The sequence below is a fragment of the Ammospiza nelsoni genome, chromosome 5 (assembly GCF_027579445.1).
Source record: "Ammospiza nelsoni isolate bAmmNel1 chromosome 5, bAmmNel1.pri, whole genome shotgun sequence".
In the NCBI taxonomy this organism is placed as follows: domain Eukaryota; kingdom Metazoa; phylum Chordata; class Aves; order Passeriformes; family Passerellidae; genus Ammospiza; species Ammospiza nelsoni.
In genome coordinates, this window is record NC_080637.1 from 1,436,000 (window position 1) to 1,454,856 (window position 18,857).

Below are 18,857 nucleotides of genomic sequence, written 5' to 3' on the forward strand. Positions count from 1 at the left end.
TAGGAATTGTCGCGAGCTCCTCTTTTCTGTGAGTTTTCTTGGCGTGGCCCAGGTGGAATTTCAGCCTCTCCCAGGTGGCATTCCCTGATTTTCCTGGATTTCCTCTGGGGGATCCAGTCAGGGGGAAAGGAAATGGGATAACTGTGGAGTGGGAATCATTCCAGCTGGGAATTCCGTGCTCTGGAGCCCCTCTGATCCCTTTTTGTGCCATTTTTTCCTGCACAGACCCCTCTGATCCCAATTTTCCCATTTTTATCCCATTTTTCCTGCACAGACCCTTCTGATCCCATTTCTGATCCCAATTTTCCCTGCAGGGACCCCTCTGATCCCAATTTTCACATTTTGATCCCATTTTTCCCTACACAGACCCCTCTGATCCCATTTCTGATCTCAACTTTCCCATTTTGATCCCATTTTTCCCTGCACAGACCCCTCTTATCCCAATTTTCCCATTTTTATCCCATTTTTCCTGCACAGACCCTTCTGATCCCATTTCTGATCCCATTTTTCCCTGCACAGACCCCTCTTATCCCAATTTTCCCATTTTTATCCCATTTTTCCTTGCACAGACCCCTCTGATCCCCTTTTAGTCCCTTTTCTCACATTTTTATCCTGGTTTTCCCATTTTGATCCCATTTTTCCCTGCACAGACCCCTCTGATCCCTTTTCTGACCCAAATTTTCCCATTTTGATCCCATTTTTCCCTGCAGGGATCATCCATCCCCTTTGGGTGATCCAGCCTGGAATGACCCAGGATCCCTTTCCCTGCTGCCTGCAGGGGACAGGGAGGGGAAATCCTTGGATTCCCAAATCCTTGGATGTGGATGGGATTCCCACCCTTGGGAATAACTCCAGTGACAGCTGTGAGCTCTGCTGGGGGAAAATTAATCCCTGTTCATTCATTCATTCATTCATTCATTCATTCATTCATTCATTCATTCATTCATTCATTCCCTGAATTAACAATTCCCTAAATGAATTCCCTAAATTAACAATTTCCCTAAATGACCCGGTTCAGGGCTAATTAGAGGCTCTGCACCTCGTTCATTCAGGGAATTTTTGGGGTTTTCCAGGAGCATCCAGAGGCTTTGGATCAACACCAGGAATGAGGAGAGGCCAGGCTGGGATTGGCTGTGTCCCATTCCCATTCCTATTCCTGTTCCCATTCCCAGTCCCATCCCCAATCCCACTCCCATTCCCGTTCCCAGTCCCATTCCCCTTCTCAGTCCCCTTCCCAATCCCATTCCCAATCCCATTCCCATCCCCATTCCCAATCCTATCCCATTCCCAATCCCATTCCTAATCCCATTCCCAGTCCCATTCCCAGTCCCATCCCATCCCCATCCCAGTTCCATTCCCATCCCCATTCCCAATCCCAATCCCATCCCCATCCCAATCCCCATCCCAATCCCCATCCCAATCCCAATCCCAATCCCAATCCCCATCCCATCCCATTCCCAATCCCATTCCCATCCCCATTCCCAATCCCATTCCCAATCCAAATCCCATCCCCATTCCCAATCCCATTCCCAATCCCATTCCCATCCCATTCCCAATCCCATTCCCAATCCCATCCCCATCCCAATCCCAATCCCAATCCCATCCCATCCCCATTCCCAATCCCAATCCCATTCCCACATCCCAGGACATTCCCAATCCCAGATTTTGTTCCCCCTCTCTGGGGATCCCATGGGATACAGCAGGACTGGGTTCTGCCTGGAAGAAAATTTGGGAATTTTGGGATTGATTTTCCCATTTGGAACTCTTTTCCCAATGCCAGCTTGGGGTTGGGAATCCAGGGATTGGGATTGGGATTCCAGGGATTGGGGTTGGGATTCCAGGGATTGGGATTGGGATTCCAGGGATTGGGGTTGGGGTTGGGATTCCAGGGATTGGGGTTGGGAATCCAGGGATTGGGATTGGAATTCCAGGGTTTGGGGTTGGGATTCCAGGGATTGGGGTTGGGATTCCAGGGATTGGGATTGGGATTTCAGGGATTTGGGGTTGGGATTCCAGGGATTGGGGTTGGGATTCCAGGGATTGGGCTTGGGGTTGGGATTCCAGGGATTGGGGTTGGGATTCCAGGGATTGGGATTGGAATTCCAGGGTTTGGAGTTGGGATTCCAGGGATTGGGGTTGGGAATCCAGGGATTGGGATTGGGATTTCAGGGATTTGGGGTTGGGATTCCAGGGATTGGGGTTGGGATTCCAGGGATTGGGCTTGGGGTTGGGATTCCAGGGATTGGGGTTGGGAATCCAGGGATTGGGATTGGAATTCCAGGGTTTGGGGTTGGGATTCCAGGGATTGGGGTTGGGATTCCAGGGATTGGGATTGGGATTTCAGGGATTTGGGGTTGGGATTCCAGGGATTGGGGTTGGGATTCCAGGGATTGGGCTTGGGGTTGGGATTCCAGGGATTGGGGTTGGGATTCCAGGGATTGGGATTGGGATTCCAGGGCTTGGGGTTGGGAATCCAGGGATTGGGGTTGGGGTTGGGATTCCAGGGATTGGGGTTGGGATTCCAGGGATTTGGGGTTGGGATTCCAGGGATTTGGGCTGGGATTCCAGGGATTTGGGGTTGGGATTCCAGGGATTGGGGTTGGGATTCCAGGCCTGAATCCCAGCTGGAATTCCTGGAATTCCTGGGGCACCTGGAGCTTTCTGAGCTGGGATTCTCCTCCCCCTTCCAAGTTTTCCATTTTTCCCAACAATCCTGGAAAATCCCAGAGTTTTCCCCACAAGAACAAATTCCTCCCAAATCCTGGGATCCAGGCTGGGAATGCTGAATGCACTTTATGGGGTTTTAGTTTGAATTTTCATTTATTTGTTCATTTATTTATTCCTCCCTCCCCCTTTTTTATCCCCCAAATCCCAATCCCTGCTGTTCCCATCCCGAGGTTTGGGCTGGGATCCCCAGAAATGTGAAATTGTGGGAGCTCAGGGAAGCCCCAGGGGGGTTTTGTGGGATTCATCCCTGGGGATGGCAGGGAAAGCTTTTGTGGGACAGCTTAGGGATCCCAAATCCCTTTCTAGGATCCCACATCTCTTTTTAGGGATCCCAAATCCCTTTTCAGAATCCCAAATTTATTTTTAGGATCCCAGATCCCTCTGGGGGGATCCCAAGTCCCTGTTTTGGATCCCAAATCACTTCCTAGGATCCCAAATCCCTTTTCAAGCATCCAAGTCCCTTTTTAGGGATCCCAAATCTCTTTTTAGGATCCCAGATCCCTTTTCAAGGATCCAAATCTCGTTTTAGAATCCCAAATCCCCTTTAGGGATCCCAAATCTCTTTTCAGGATCCCAGATCCCTTTTCAAGGATCCAAATCTCGTTTTAGAATCCCAAATCCCTTTTCAGGGGCTCAAATCCCTTTTTAGGGTTCCCAAATCCCTTTTGAGGATCCCAAATCCCCTTTAGGGATCCCAAATCCCTTTTTAGCATCCCAAACCCCTTTTGAGGATCCCAAGTCCCTATTTAGAATCCCAAATCCCCTTTAGGGATCTCAAATCTCTATTTAGGATCCCAGATCCCTCTGGGGGGATCCCAAGTTCCTATTTTGGATCCCAAATCACTTCCTAGGATCCCAAATCCCTTTTCAAGCATCCAAATCCCTTTTTAGGGATCCCAAATCTCTTTTTAGGATCCCAGATCCCTTTTCAAGGATCCAAATCTCGTTTTAGAATCCCAAATCCCTTTTCAGGGGCTCAAATCCCTTTTGAGGATCCCAAATCCCCTTTAGGGATCCCAAATCCCTTTTTAGCATCCCAAATCCCCTTTAGGGATCCCAAATCCCTATTTAGAATCCCAAATCCCCTTTTGAGGATCCCAAGTCCCTATTTAGAATCCCAAATCCCCTTTAGGGATCTCAAATCTCTATTTAGGATCCCAGATCCCTCTGGGGGGATCCCAAGTTCCTGTTTTGGATCCCAAATCACTTCCTAGGATCCCAAATCCCTTTTCAAGCATCCAAGTCCCTTTTTAGGGATCCCAAATCTCTTTTTAGGATCCCAGATCCCTTTTCAAGGATCCAAATCTCGTTTTAGAATCCCAAATCCCCTTTAGGTATCCCAAATCCCTTTTTAGGATCCCAAATCCCTTTTGAGGATCCCAAGTCCCTATTTAGAATCCCAAATCCCCTTTAGGGATCCCAAATCCCTTTTTAGCATCCCAAATCCCATTTTATGGTTCCCAAATCCCTTTTTAGGTGATTTTTCCAGCCCTGCCCACACCAGTACAATAATGGAATTCCCAAATCCAAATTTCCCTTGGAAAAGCAAAAAGGTTCCTTGGAGAACCCACAGGAAATTCCCCAAGCCCGAGGACTCCGTCCTCATTTCCCTGATTTTGGAGCCTTCCTGGGGAATCCCAAACTTTGGGGTTTTGTCTCAAATCCATTGGAGGAATTCCTGCTGCTGGGATTTGGGAGAGCTTCAGGAATTCCAGCTGGGAAAACTGGGAATGGCATTGGGGCTGTGAACGCTCCTGATCCATGAATTGCTGGGAATAATCCCATTAATTCCATTATTTATCCCATTAATCCCATTTTTTCCCATATATTCAATTTATTCCATTTATCTCATTACTTAAATTTTTCTAATTTATCCCATTTTTCCCATATATTCAATTTATTCAATTTATCCCATTTAGTCCATTTATCCCATTTCCTCAGTTTATCCCATTTCTTCAATTTTTCCCATTAATTAAATTTATCCCATTTATCCCATTTATTCCATTTATCCCATTAATCCCATTTATTCAATTTGTCCCATATATTCAATTTATGCCATTTATCCCATTTATTCCATTTATCCCATTAATTCCTTTTATCCCATTTATCCCATTAATTAAATTTTTATCATTAATCCCATTAATCCCAATTCCAAACCAATCCCAGTTTATTTAATCCCAGAATTTTTGGGGATATTCCCTGGGTTTTTGGGATCACCTGGATCTCCTCTGGATCAGGTTTGGGATGAAAACCCAAATCCAAGCACCCCAATCCCTCATGGATCTCAGGGTCTGGGGACGTTCCTGGGGATTTGTGGGATTTGGGATTTCTGGGAATGCCAGAAGCAGCTGAACCCTGGAATAATGGGAACGAAGCCCTGCACTGTTGATTTTGGGGTCCCTTTGGAAAATCCCTTCCCCCTTAATTCCCAAATCCAGGCCTGGACCCATCCCAGATCCCACCAGGCCATTCCTGCTTTGTCCTCCCCTTCCCAGCTTCCAAACCCAGAAAATTTGGGATAATTCCCCTTCCCTGGGGGTTTGCTGTGCATGCAGCAGGGCAGGGAGTGATCCAAATTCTGATCCCATTTTTATCCCCTTTCTGATCCCCTGTTCCTGCTGTTATCCCATTTCTGATCCCCTTTTTCCCATTTCTGATCCCCCTTTCCTGGTTCTATCCCATTTCTGATCCCATTTTCCCCATTTCTGATCCCATTTTTCCCCTTTCTGATCCCCTTTTCCTGCTGTTATCCCATTTCTGATCCCCCTTTTCCCATTTCTGATCCCTTTTTCCCCCCATTTCTGATCCCCTTTTCCTGGTTCTATCCCATTTCTGATCCCATTTTCCTGCTGTTATCCCATTTCTGATCCCGTTTTTATCCCATTTCTGATCCCATTTTTCCCATTTCTGATCCCATTTTTTCCCCATTTCTGATCCCATTTTTTCCCCATTTCTGATCCCATTTTTCCCATTTCTGACCCCATTTTTTCCCCATTTCTGATCCCATTTTCCAGCTGTTATCCCATTTCTGATCCCATTTTTTCCCCATTTCTGATCCCATTTTCCCCCATTTCTGATCCCATTTTTCCCCATTTCTGATCCCATTTTTCCTGTTTCGGATCCTGTGATCCCGTTTTGATCCCGTTTCTGATCCCAAATCCCAATTCTGATCCCAAATCCCAATTCTGATCCCTCCCATTTCCCGCTTTGGGAATTTGCCTCCATCCATGGGAATCTTTGGGATTTCTCCTGGCTGCAATTTGGGCTGGAGAAGGGGAGCTGGATCCTGGCAGCTTTTCCCAAAAATTAAATTTATCTGGGATTGGATTGGAGCCATTCCTTGGGAAACTGGAAAATTTCACTCCTGGATCCCCTGGCTGAGGGAAATCCCTGTGGGGTTTGTGCTGCAGCTTCCCAAATCCCTGGAAAAATCTGGGAAAAGGGGAAATTCCCATAAAAAACAGGATTGGGATTCCTGATTTCACCTTCAGGGCTCTTGGAGTGAGGGGAGAAAATTCCCAGGAGTTTTCCTGAGCTTTGCACCCCTCAGCTCCTCTGGAATGGGGCAGGAGCAAAGCTGGAATTGTGTCCCACCTGAATTTTGGGAATAAATCCACCCAAACACCCAAATCTGGAGGATTTTCCTGAGTTTTTCCGCGCCCTCCTTTTCCCAGGAAAATCCAGGGTGATCCTGCAGAGCTTTGGGTGCCCATCCCAAACTTTTGGGTGGATTTGGGGAGTGTGGAGAAAACCCCAGGAGCAGCAGGTCGTGGTTTGAGCCCCAAATTCGACATTTTGGGGTTACAAAGCAAAGCCCAGGGGGGATCAAACCCCACGGATTTGTTGGGATTTCTGGAAAATTGGGGGAATCCTGTGGCTGTTCCCAGGAGGGATCAAACCCCACGGATTTCTTGGGATTCCAAAATTGGAAAATTGGATTTCTTGGGATTCCCAAATTGGAAAATTGGATTTCTTGGGATTCCAAAATTGGAAAATGGGAGGAATCCTTTGGCTGTTCCCAGGAGGGATCAAATGCCATGGATTTCTTGGGATTCCAAAATGGGAAAAGTGGATTTCTTGGGATTCCAAAATGGGAAAATTTGGTTTCTTGGGATTCCAGAATTGGAAAATTGGATTTCTTGGGATTCCCAAATTGGAAACTTGGGTGAATCCTTTGGCTGTTCCCACCCCTCCTGCACATCACAAAATCCTTGGATCCTAAAAAACCCAAACTCCCTCACTTTGAGATGGATCCTGAGCTTTTGGTGGTGCCCTAAAACCGAAATCCCGGATTTTCCATGGATTCAGGAACTTGGGAGGTGCTGGAAAGGGCAGGAACTCCTCAGAGTTGGGAATTTGGGCACCTGGGATTTATTCCCGATTAAAGGGAATCGGGGAAGGGGAGAGGCTGGGGCTGCCCCTGATCCCTGGAATGGCCAAGGAAGGATTGGAGAAATCTGGGATGGTGGCATTGGAATGGGATGGGCTTGAAGGGCCCTTCCCACCCAAACCATTCTGGGATTTGGGACACTCAGAATCCATCCCCAGGGATTTTTATGGAAGTTGGGGATGGCAAAGGGAAGGGAGACCCTTCCTGGAGTGCTGAGATTGCCAGTGAAGCCCCCAGACCCCAAAATCCCTTCCTGGAGAGGAGTCGGGGTGGGGATGGATCCAATGCCAGGCTGGGAGAGCTGGGAATGGAGGGAATTCCCTGGAGAGGGAGCCTGGGGTGGGATTTTGGGAAGGGATTCCCAGAGCAGCTGGGGCTGCCCCTGATCCCTGCAACGGCCAAGGTTGGGCACTGGGATCAGGAATTGTCCCTGCCCTTGGAATGGGGCTGGAATTGGAGGATCCTGAAGGTCCCTTCCCACCCAACCCATTCCATGATTCCATAAAACCCCACAATGTCCATCCCCTTCCCAAAACCTTTCATTCCTCATTTTCCATAGAAAACCTGGGAAGGAAATCTGGGACTGGGGAATCTCCCTGAGAAATCCTGAGCTCTGGGAGGAATCAGAGGTGGAAAAATCCCAAAAAACTGGGAGGGAAACGATGCTGGGAAAAACGGGAAAATCCCTTTTTTATTTTCCCCTTAAGGAATCCTCTCCGCCCACTCCTTATCCCGGAGCCGCCCGGGATGTCCCTCGTCCCCGGATGGGGAAGAGCCGCCCGGGGCTTTTGGAGGAGGAAATTTTGGGAGGAATCGTGGCTCAAATTCCCACAGTTCCCACACGAACCCTCTGAAACCCTCAGGATTGGGATCGGGAGCCTCTCCCCGGCGCGGCGCCGCTGGGCGGAGCTGCTGCCCCCGGAAAGCTCCGGGAACGGCAATGCCCGAGCGGCCGGGAGTGCCCGCCACCCAACCCGGGACTTCTGCTGCCCGGATCCCAAATCCCTCCGATCCCAAATTCCCTTCGATCCCAAATCCCTCTGATCCCAAATCCCTCCGATCCCAAATGTCTCCGATCCCAAATCCCTCTGATCCCAATTCCTCTGATCCCAAATCCCTCCGATCCCAAATCCCTCCGATCCCAAATGCCTCCGATCCCAATTCCTCTGATCCCAAATTCCCTTCGATCCCAAATCCCTCTGATCCCAAATCCCTCTGACCCCAAATCCCTCTGACCCCAAATCCCTCTGATCCCAAATCCCTCCGATCCCAAATGCCTCCGATCCCAAATCCCTCTGATCCCAATTCCTCTGATCCCAATTCCTCTGATCCCAAATCCCTCCGATCCCAAATCCCTCTGATCCCAATTCCTCTGATCCCAAATTCCTCTGATCCCAAATTCCTCCGATCCCAAATCCCTCTGATCCCAAATCCCTCTGACCCCAAATCCCTCTGACCCCAAATTCCCTTTGATCCCAAATCCCTCTGATCCCAAATCCCTCCGATCCCAATTCCTCTGATCCCAAATCCCTCCGATCCCAAATCCCTCTGATCCCAAATCCCTCTGATCCCAAATCCCTCTGATCCCAAATTCCCTTCGATCCCAAATCCCTCTGATCCCAAATTCCTCTGATCCCAAATTCCCTTTGATCCCAGCAAATCCCAGTCCCAAACACGGATCCCGCTAATCCCGGAGTTGGGAATTCCGATTAGTTTTTGATTTTTGGGAATAACACATCCAGAGGGTTCAGTTCCCACCTCCAGACTCCCAATTCTCCCGGTCCCAAAAGGAATTCCGGATCTGAAATAAAATTCCCTCTGCTCTCGGCTCAGGGCAGGCGCGTTTTTAAGGAGAAAAACTGGAATTTCGGGAAAACTTGGAATGGGAGGGAATGGGGGAACGGGGAAGGCTGTGCATCTGGATGGGCTGAAAATCGGGAAAAACGGGAAAATTGTTATTCCTTCTTTTCAGCTTATTTTATTTTATTTTATTTTATCTTATTTGTTATTTTATTTTATTTTATTTTTTAATCTTAATTTATATTATTTCATAATATTTTTATTATATTTTATATTTTATATTTTATATTTTATATTTTATATTTTATATTTTATATTATTATTTATTTTATATTATTTTCTATAATTTTATTTTTATTTTATTTATTATATTTTATTTTAATTTATTTTATATTATATTTTATTTTATTTATTATTTATTTTATTTTATTTTTATCTTATTTTATCCTTTTATTATTTTATTTTATTTTATTTTATTTTTTTAAATTTAATTTTTTTTTTTTTTAATTTATTTTTCTCCTTCCCAGAGCTTATTTGGGATCAGTTTGGGAATTCCAGGTGGGTTTTTCGAGGGAAAAGTGGAGCTGGGAATGGGGGGTGTGGGAATTTTAGTTGTTCATCCCTGGGCTGTTTCTGGAGCAGCAGCTCCATCCTCCTGCTTATCCCGGAGGGAAAAAAGAGAGAAAATATTCCCAAATCCCTCCGTGGTGCGGCGGGCTGAGCTCCTGTTCCCATAAATCCCCGTCTGTGGAATTCCCGTCTGTGGAATTCCTGTTTGTGGAATTCCTGTCTGTGAAATTCCCGTCTGTGGAATTCCTGTTTGTGGAATTCCATCTGTGGAATTCCTGTTTGTGGAATTCCCGTCTGTGGAATTCCTGTTTGTGGAATTCCCGTCTGTGGAATTCCATCTGTGGAATTCCTGTTTATGGAATTCCTGTCTGTGAAATTCCCGTCTGTGGAATTCCATCTGTGGAATTCCCGTCTGTGGAATTCCTGTTTGTGGAATTCCCATCTGTGGAATTCCCGTCTGTGGAATTCCCGTCTGTGAAATTCCCATCTGTGGAATTCCCGTCTGTGGAATTCCCGTCTGTGGAATTCCGTCTGTGGAATTCCCGGCAGCTCCAGCGGGGCTGGGACCCGAGGGCTGGGGTGTGACCCCTGTGGGACTCCCGGCGTTCCGGGAATTTGGGGGATTTGGAGAGGGTTTAGTGGGAATTCAGCCCTGCCGGTCCCTGATGGCCGCCCTATGGAACCTGCGGGTCCTGGTGCGGCTCCGGCGGGATTTGGGATCTTTCCCGACGTTCCCGAGCCCCTCGGGTGCCCCAGGCTCCTTTTCCCGGTTCAGGAATTCCCTCCCGGCCGGGCTGGAGCCGCCTGTGCCCATCCCGGCTGCTGGAATCCATTCCCTGCTCGGAGTTCTGGATCTCGGGTTCCCAATTCCCCGGATTGATCCCGGGGAATGTTTTGGGAATTGAGGTTTGGGGACGCCCTGGGCAGGGAAGGGGAGAGGAGCCCTGTGGGGTGTGCCAGGATTGTCCCATCCCAGAGCCTCGTCCTTGTCCCCTGGTCCCCTCTCCGGTGCCACTCGTCCCCATCTCCTGTTTTCTTCAGCTCCCCCTTTCTTGTCCCCTTTTTCTCCTGTTCCCATTCGTCCCCAGCCCAAAGTCTTCTTGTCCCTTTGTCCCTTCTGATCCAGCTTTTCTCCATCTCTTGCTCCCACTTTTCCTTGTCCCCTGCTCTCTCCTGCTCCCACTTATCCCAAACCCCAAGACTTGTCCTCATCTCCTGGTCCCACCAGTCCCTTCTCCCGATCCAGCTTTTCTCCATCTCTTGCTCCATCTCTGTTTTTCCTTGTCCCCTGGTCCTACTGGTCCCCTCTCCTGGTGCCACTTGTCCCCATCTCCTGTTTTCTTCAGATCCCCTTTTTTGGTCTCATTTTCCTCCTGCTTGTCTTTATTCCCAGCCCAAAGTCTTGTCCTTGTCCCCTGGTCCTTTCCCCTGATCCAGCTTTTCTCCACCTCTTGTTCCCAAATTTTCCTTGTCCCCTGGTCCCCTTTCCTGGTGCCACTTGTCCCCATCTCCTGGTTTTCAGGTCCCCTTTTGTCATCTCTTTCTCCTCCTGTTCCCATTTATCCCCAGCCCAAAGTCGTGTCCCTGTCCCCCTGTCCCTTCTCCTGATCCAGCTTTTCTCCACCTGTTGCTCCTGCTTTTCCTTGTCCCCTCTCTTGTCCCCTGGTCTCTCCTGGTGTCACTTATCCCAAACCCCAAGACTCGTCCTTGTCCCCTCTCCTGGTGCCACTTGTCCCCATCTCCTGTTTTCTTCAGATCCCCTTTTTGGTCCCATTCTCCTCCTGTTCCCGTTCATCCCCAGCCCAAAGTCCTGTCCTTGTCCCCTTGTCCTTTCTCCTGCTCCCATGTGTCCTTATCCCACTGGTCCTTTCTCTTGATCCCTGGAAAACCAGGGAGGAAAATCCCTTTAAAACAGGTTACAAAAACACCCCTGGAAACGGAACCATTTCTTTTTTCCATGTTTTGGTCACATTTTCCCCTCTCCTGGTCCCTCCTGTCCCCTCCCTTGCCCCCAGCTCTGCTCCCCTTTATTTCCCTCTCCCCATCCCATTTGTCCCCTCTCCTTCTCCCCATTCCCATCTCCCTGTCCTGCTTGTCCCCTCTCCTCATCCCCTGAATTCCAGGAGGGATTAATGCCAAAAAAACCCAAATTTGGAGATAAACCCAAATCAGGGATTTTCCCCCAAAGCTTTCCCCATGTGGTACAACCTCAGCCCCAGTGTTGGAATTGGCACCAAATTCTTCCCTTCTCCATCATTTTGGCCATCCCTGGATGATGCTTCCCACATTTCCCCGTGCCTGATTTTGGGATGATTTGTGTGGTTTTTTCACTTCTCCCACAGACGGGATTGTCTCCTTCCACAAAAAAACCCCAAAAGTGGAAAACCAGGGTGAAAAATCCCTTTAAAGCAGGTTAAACAAAAACACCCCAGGGAAACGGGACCATTTCTTTTTTCCAAAGCAAACATTGGAAAAATGAGTTTATAAATGGAATTTTGGGCTTTTTGTGCAGAACCTGCCTTGATTTCCCAGCCCAGCTCCCCTCACCCACCAACCTGCAGCAATCCTGCTTCCCAAGTTTTTCCAGACTTTTTGAACCATTTTCCCAGACTTCTGGAGTAATTTTTCCAGACTTTTGGAGCCATTTTTCCAGACTTTTGGAGCTGTTTTCCCAGACTTTTGGAGTCATTTTTCCAGACTTTTTGAGCCGTTTTTCCAGACTTTTTGAGCCGTTTTTCCAGACTTTTGGAGCCGTTTTCCCAGACTTTTCTCTGGCAGCCGGAGGTGCAGGGGCCTCCCCTTCCCGCAGACATTTCCCAGGCACCACGTCATGTTTGCTCGGGGCAGAGTCACTGCTGGGGAGGGGGCAGGGAGCTCGGATCCACAGGGCTTGGAAAGGGGAAAAATGGGGGAAAACTGGGGAAAAAATCCTGCTTTTCCTCCGGGAAAACCCTGGGAGGTCTGGGGGTTGTTTTCCCAAGTTTAATTAATTGTGGTTTTCAAGCCTCGTTGTTGAAAGGGGATGGGAACGTCTCGGGTTGCTGAAATTAAAGGGAATGGGGAGAATTTGGGATTTATCCCACAGGGTTGGAGCAAACATCTCTGGTCCTTTAGGATGAGGGGGCTCCTGAGCTGCTTTTTTTCCTTAAAAGTTCAATTTTAGGGCAAAAACAGTGTCCAGGTGAGCAGGGAAAGGGGAGCAATGGGGGCAGAGCTGGATTTGTGTTTTTGAGCGGTCCTGGAGCCCTCAGTGGATTTTTTGGTTGGAAAATACCTGGAAAAGTGGTGGGAGGTTGTCCGTGGTGGAGGGGGAGCAGCTGGATCCAGGAGATTTCCCCTCCAGCCACATCCCAAGGGATGCCCCAGTCACATCCCATTCCAGTGATCCCATGTCCCACCCTAAACCCACCCCAGGTCCCATCCCAGGGGTTCCTCATGGCCCAATCCATGGATCCCAGCGCAGATCCCATCCCAGGTGATCCCTGCTCCAGGTCCCACACTGGATGATCTCACATGACCCCTATCCCAACTCCTGCACGGGATGATCCTCCAGGATCCACTCCAGGTTATCCCTAACTCCAGATGATCCCCCAGATCCCATCCCAGGTGATCTCTGTCCCAGATTCCACACAAGATGATCTCACAGGACCCATCCCAGATGATTCCTATCCCAAATCCTGCACGGGATGATCCTCCAGGATCCATTCCAGGTTATCCCTAACTCTGGATGATCTCCCAGATGCCATCCCAGGTTATTCCTACCCCAGGTCCTGGCTTAGATGATCTCCCAGGACCCATCCCAGGTGATTCCTATCCCAGTTCCCAGGTCAGATGATCCCACAGGATCCATCCCAGATGATTCCCTATCCCAAATCCCACACCAGATGATCTTTCAGGTCCAGTCCCAGATGATTCCTATCCCAGGTGATTCCCAGTTCCCATCCCAGGTGATCCCTGTTCCACATCCCATCCTTCAATCCCCATCCCCGGGTGCAGGGAACACCCTGACCAAGCTTTAGGGTGGAAAATCGGGATCAGGGAGGGATCAGGGATCCTCCAAACTTCCCAGGCTCCAAGTGCATCCCCTGGACCTTGATCAATTTAATAATTGACCAACATCAGATGGAATTCCACCGGTCATGGATCCTGCAATTCCATCAGCTCCTTCTCCTCCAGAGGGACACTTTGGGGATGAAAACCCACTTTGGGGATTTGGGAAGCAAAATCCTCTCCTTTTCCTGCTGAAACAAACAGGACCATCCTGTCCATCCATGTGTCCATCCCAAAGGATGCTGGTGGGAATTTCCCACTGCTCTCCCGAGCACCAAATTTGGGGATAAATGGGAAAAATGGATGAACTTGCTCTGTTGTTGATGGAGCTGCTGGGTTGGGATCCAGGCTCCCATTCAGGATCATCATCTGGAAAAACCATCCTGGGATAAGTGGAAAAAACACTCTGGAAATTAAACAACCCAAAAATAGAAGGAGAAAAAAAGGTCAGGCCTAAAAATACCAGGATCAGTTTGGTATGAAATAAATAATCCAGGTTCGTGGGCAGGACTAATTTTAGCCATTCATTGCCACAGCCCAGCGTGACCCTGGCATTTTTTCCAGCTGGATTTTGGTGGATTTGGGGATTTTGGTGGATTTGGGGATTTTGGGGCTGGACTTTGCCCGGCTCCCACCCCGGGAGGGTGAGGGAGAAGGAGCTGGGAGCGAGCGTGGGCGCGCTGGGCTCTGCCAGGACCCGCCCGCTTTTCCCGGGAAAACAACCGGGATTGCCAAAGTTCCCAGCCCCGGGGATGGGCGGGATCCAAGGTCCCCACGGAGCAGCTCGGCCCCGTTTGCTCGTTAACGACGGAGCATTAATTACAGCCATTAAAATGAACTTTCCTCCCAATTCTTCTGTGGAGGGAATGATCCCATCCCAGGGTTGCCCCTCGTTGCGGGGAAACCGAGTCACGGCGAGTTTGGGAAAGGTGAATCCTGCTCTGCTCAGCTTTGGGGTGGGGATTAGGGATAAATCCAGTTTTTCCTAGGTTGGAAGAGGGAAAAGGACCCCTGAGATCCTGGGGTGGAGGCAGATCCCAAAATGATGAGCTTTGGGGTGGGGATGGCCACATCCTGGTCTCCAGCATCTTTCCAGCTTTTTGGGAACAGGGATGGGGATGAGGAGGGGTTTGAGCCTGACCAGGATGATTTGAGGGAACATTTTCAGCAGGGATCCCAAGGAGAAGCCGAATGAAGCAGCCACCAGGATGTGGGGGGACGTTTTTATTGGACTCAGGGATGTCAGGGAATTCTCAGTGGCCTCTGGAATATCTACAGACACGAGAATCCCACGGGGACCCCAAATCCATCTGCACCCCACACCCGATGCAGACACCGTTGGTGACGCTCCAACTGGGATAAAAGAGGATTTTTCCAGCCTGGAGAAGGTGGGAGGGGATGGAGGGGCTGGGGGAGAACCACCACAACCTCTGTTCCCTATGGGGAAAAAAAAGAAGGAAAATTAAAAAAAAACCTAACAAAGCACCGCAAAAACCAATTTTTCCAACCCCCAACATGAGGAGGGAGAGTCAAGATTTGGGGATTTTCCATGGACAATGCATCCCAGGGAGTTACCTGTGGAATGGAGCTGGAGGTGGCTGGCGGGGCCGTCACTTCTCCGTCATCATCCTCACGAACTCCTCGTAGTTGACCTGCCCGTCGTTGTTGCAGTCGGCCTCCTTGATCATCTCGTCCACCTCCTCGTCCGTCAGCTTCTCGCCCAGGTTGGTCATGACGTGCCGCAGCTCGGCCGCGCTGATGTAGCCGTTCCCGTCCTTGTCGAACACCCGGAACGCCTCCCGGATCTCCTCCTCGCTGTCCGTGTCCCTCATCTTCCTCGCCATCAGCGACAGGAACTCGGGGAAGTCGATGGTGCCGCTGCCGTCGGCGTCCACCTCGCCCACCATGTCCTGCAGCTCGGCCTCGGTGGGGTTCTGGCCCAGCGAGCGCATGACGGTGCCCAGCTCCCGCGTGGTGATGCAGCCGTCGCCGTCGCGGTCGAAGAGCGAGAACGCCTCCTTGAACTCGGCGATCTTCTCCTCCGACAGCCGCTCGGCCATGGCGCTCCCGCCACACGCGGCTCTGCCCCGGCACGCCGCGCCAGGAGGACGAGGAGGAGATGGAGATGGAGCCTCCTCCCTCGCAGGGCCTCTCCCTGCACCAGGAGGAGCGAGGCAGGAATGGGAATGGATCCAGGAGCTTTGGGAGCTGGGGAAGAGGAGTCACCCAACCCCCTTGGGCTGCCCTGGCTCTCGTCCCGCTGCTCCCAGGGTGGAGTTTCAGATCCCAGCAAAGCCCAAATTAGGGATCCGGGCTCTGGTTTCGGGGCAGGCGGCACTGGGGGTGACACGTGATTTCCCCAGTTTTAGGGTGTTTGGGAGAGGATTGGGCTGTACAAAGGAGGGGAGGGTCCCCCCCAGTCTCCCCAGCCCCTGGCGGTGCTGGCAGCGCATCAAAGGCACCAGGGGAGGATCCCCGAGCAGGTCCTGGCAGATCCCGGCTGTCCAGAACTGCCGGGGCCCTGAGTCACCTCCGGGGCCTCCTCCGGGGCTGGAGCAGGGCAGGGCTGTGGGGTCCTGCCCTCTTACTCAGGGCTGGGCTGAGGGATCTCCCCATTGTCACGCTGGGTTTACTCATCTCTTACTCAGGATGTAGAGGGGGGGACAGTGACAAACGAGGGAGTGTTTCTCCATCCATCCATCCATGGATTCCATCCATCCATCCATCCATCCATGGATTCCATCCATCCATCCATCCATCCATCCATCCATCCATCCATCCATCCATCCATCCATCCATCCCTCTTTCCTCTGTGCCCACAACAGCCCAGTGACCTTTCCCCAGCCAGATCAAGGAGCTGCTGGACCCAGAAGTCCCCCAGCAGAAGATAATTTCACTTCCTCAGCTACAGAAAATCGGCACCAGTTGATCCCATTTAACCCAGTGAGGAATTTGAGCCATGGGATTTGGAGGGAAGGGCACAACCCAAAACCCAGCCCACAGGACACCTGAGGAATGGTGGGATCAGTCTGGGAGGGTTTTGCCCTCCTGGGGAAAAGCTCACATGGAGAAAGCTCAGGGCGTGTGGAACGCTGCAATTCCCGGGAGGAATTGTGGGAGCGGTGCTGGGAACCTGTCTGGTGAGAGGTTTTGGGGAGGGGAGGCCCTGGCAGCTCCTCCTGAGCAAGAGCTGCTCCCTAATTACCTGTCTGATTGCCCTCACTCGCTGCTCCGCTCCAGCTTTAATTAGCTCCAACCCAAACCGGCGGGAAGAGCCCAGGGGAGGCGGAGCTGGCTCGGACCCGCCCGGGAGAAACAAATCCCAACAGATCCCCGGGGTTTGGAGGCCTGGGAGGGCTCAGGTGCCGGTCCAAACCGTGGCAGAGGGGCTGGAGCTCAGCTGGGGGGGATTTGGGGTCCCTGTGTCACCTGGCTGGGGCTGGAGGGGTGGCCCTTGGTGAGGACCAAAGCTGGAATCTGCTGCTTCCTTCCCATGAAATCCCTGTGACTGCATCCCATTGCTGGCAGCCGTCATCTCCCATCCCATGGATCCTATCTCATCCCATCCCCATGAGCAGCACCCATTGCTGGTATCCATCATCTCCCATCCCATCCCATCCCATGGATCCCATCCCCAGCACCCATCATCTCCCCATGACCTCTCCATGACCAACACCCATCATCTCTCATCCCATTCCATCCCATCCCATTCCATTCCCATGACCAGCACCCATCACCTCTCATCCCATCCCATTCCTTTACATCCCTGTGACCAGCAGCCACTGCCAGCACTCACCATCTCCCATCCCATCCCATCCCATCCCACATCAATTTGCAGGAGAAGGTCAAAGCCAGCCCTTGATTTTGTCTGTGCTTTAAGTGCACCTCATTTATCAGGATAACGATCCCAATAAAACCTCCTGCCGCCCCATAAAATCCCAGGATTTATGGCCCAGTTACAGCATCGGGGTGGGCTGTGGGGTCGGGCAGGGAAGGGGAGACCACCGCGGTGGGATGGGGAGCGCGCAGCCGCCGCTGCCGCCGGGTTTGGCGGCTGAATTTCCCGGGATGGCTCCACCTGGAGCTGGAAAGTTGGAGCTGTGATGGAGGAGGGGCCCCCCAAAGCCTCACACGGAGCTTTCCAGGCTCGGTGTCTGGATTTGAGGGGCCCCATGCAGGGAACGGGGGGAAATTCCTGCAGTGCAGGAGGTGCAAAGCTTCCAGCTGGATCCTCCCGCGGCGCTCGGCTGCCAGCGCCAGCCCAGATGTGCACAGATGTGTCTGGGTCTGCAGCTGCAGACACGGCGGGGGGCGGCAGGGGGATGAATCCATGGAAAAAGAGAAAGTTGGGAGGCGGGGAGGGAAAGGGCTCCGGCAGAGAAAGCTCCGTGGGGCCCTCCTGGCCCTGCACGGGCCCAGACCGATCCCAGGCTGTGGGGAGGGGGAGGGATCTGCACAAATCCCGGCAGAAACAACGCCGAGGTTTAGTGTGGAAAATGGGATTTGGGAGAGGGTGGGCTCGGGGTTGATCCCAGGATGGCTGTGAGGGTCTTGGGGCTGTTGAAGTAAAATTTGGGATTTTGTGGTTTGTTTTAGAGTTTGCTTCCATGGAGTTCCCAAAGCCAAGGGCAGCTCCCAAAGCTGGAGTGAAGGGACCCTGATCCCCGATGTCCCCATGGAGAAGAGGCTGGGATTGGGAATTCCCGGAGATGACTCCGCCCGGCTCCGGGAAGGTCCCACCCGGGCACCCCGGGCTCGTGGCAGCGCTGCGGAGCCGGGCGGGGCGCGAGGGCAGAGCCGGATCCCGGAGCTGCTTACCCAGGGCGGAGGCGCCACAGCCCCGGGCACGGACCCGGCCCAGCCCCTTCCTGGCACCGGGATGGCACCGCGGGCTCCCCTCCGCCCTCGGGAACTTCATCCCGCGGCATCCCGGGGCTCCACACCCATGGGATCGGGGTCCTGGCTCAGCAGAGGCACGGAGAGCCGGGACCCCGTGGGATTCCATGGTTGGAATCCAGGGGAGCGGGGATTGTTTAGTCTGGAGGAGGGAGGGCTGAGCCGGCTGCACATTCCTGTAGGAGGGACGGGGCAGGGATGGGAACCGGCAGGAGTTGTGGGGAATTATTTAAAGGGAATTGCTTCCAAAGGGAGTGAAGGAGTTCTGGCTGATTTGCTGTCGGCTGCAGGGTGAGGAGACACAGACCCAGCCCGGCAGACAGGCCTGGGATTTCCTCTCCCCACTCCAGAGCTCACTGATGCTTTTCTGCAGGCAGAGCCATCATCCCAGCTTCTCCCTGCTCGGGAGGGGCTGAATCCCCTC

General features: G+C 51.5%; 1 protein-coding gene across 1 annotated transcript; it reads right to left on the reverse strand.

The window, feature by feature from the left end:
• Positions 1 to 14,746: 14,746 nt before the first annotated feature.
• LOC132073378 (calmodulin, striated muscle) lies at positions 14,747 to 15,806 on the reverse strand. The gene is made up of 2 exons (XM_059472409.1): positions 15,113 to 15,806; positions 14,747 to 14,974 (listed from the first exon to the last, which is right to left on the reverse strand). The coding sequence occupies exon 1, from the start codon at positions 15,595 to 15,597 to the stop codon at positions 15,148 to 15,150; it is 450 nt and encodes a 149-aa protein (XP_059328392.1). The 5' UTR covers positions 15,598 to 15,806; the 3' UTR covers positions 14,747 to 14,974; positions 15,113 to 15,147.
• Between the last annotated feature and the right edge of the window lie 3,051 nt (positions 15,807 to 18,857).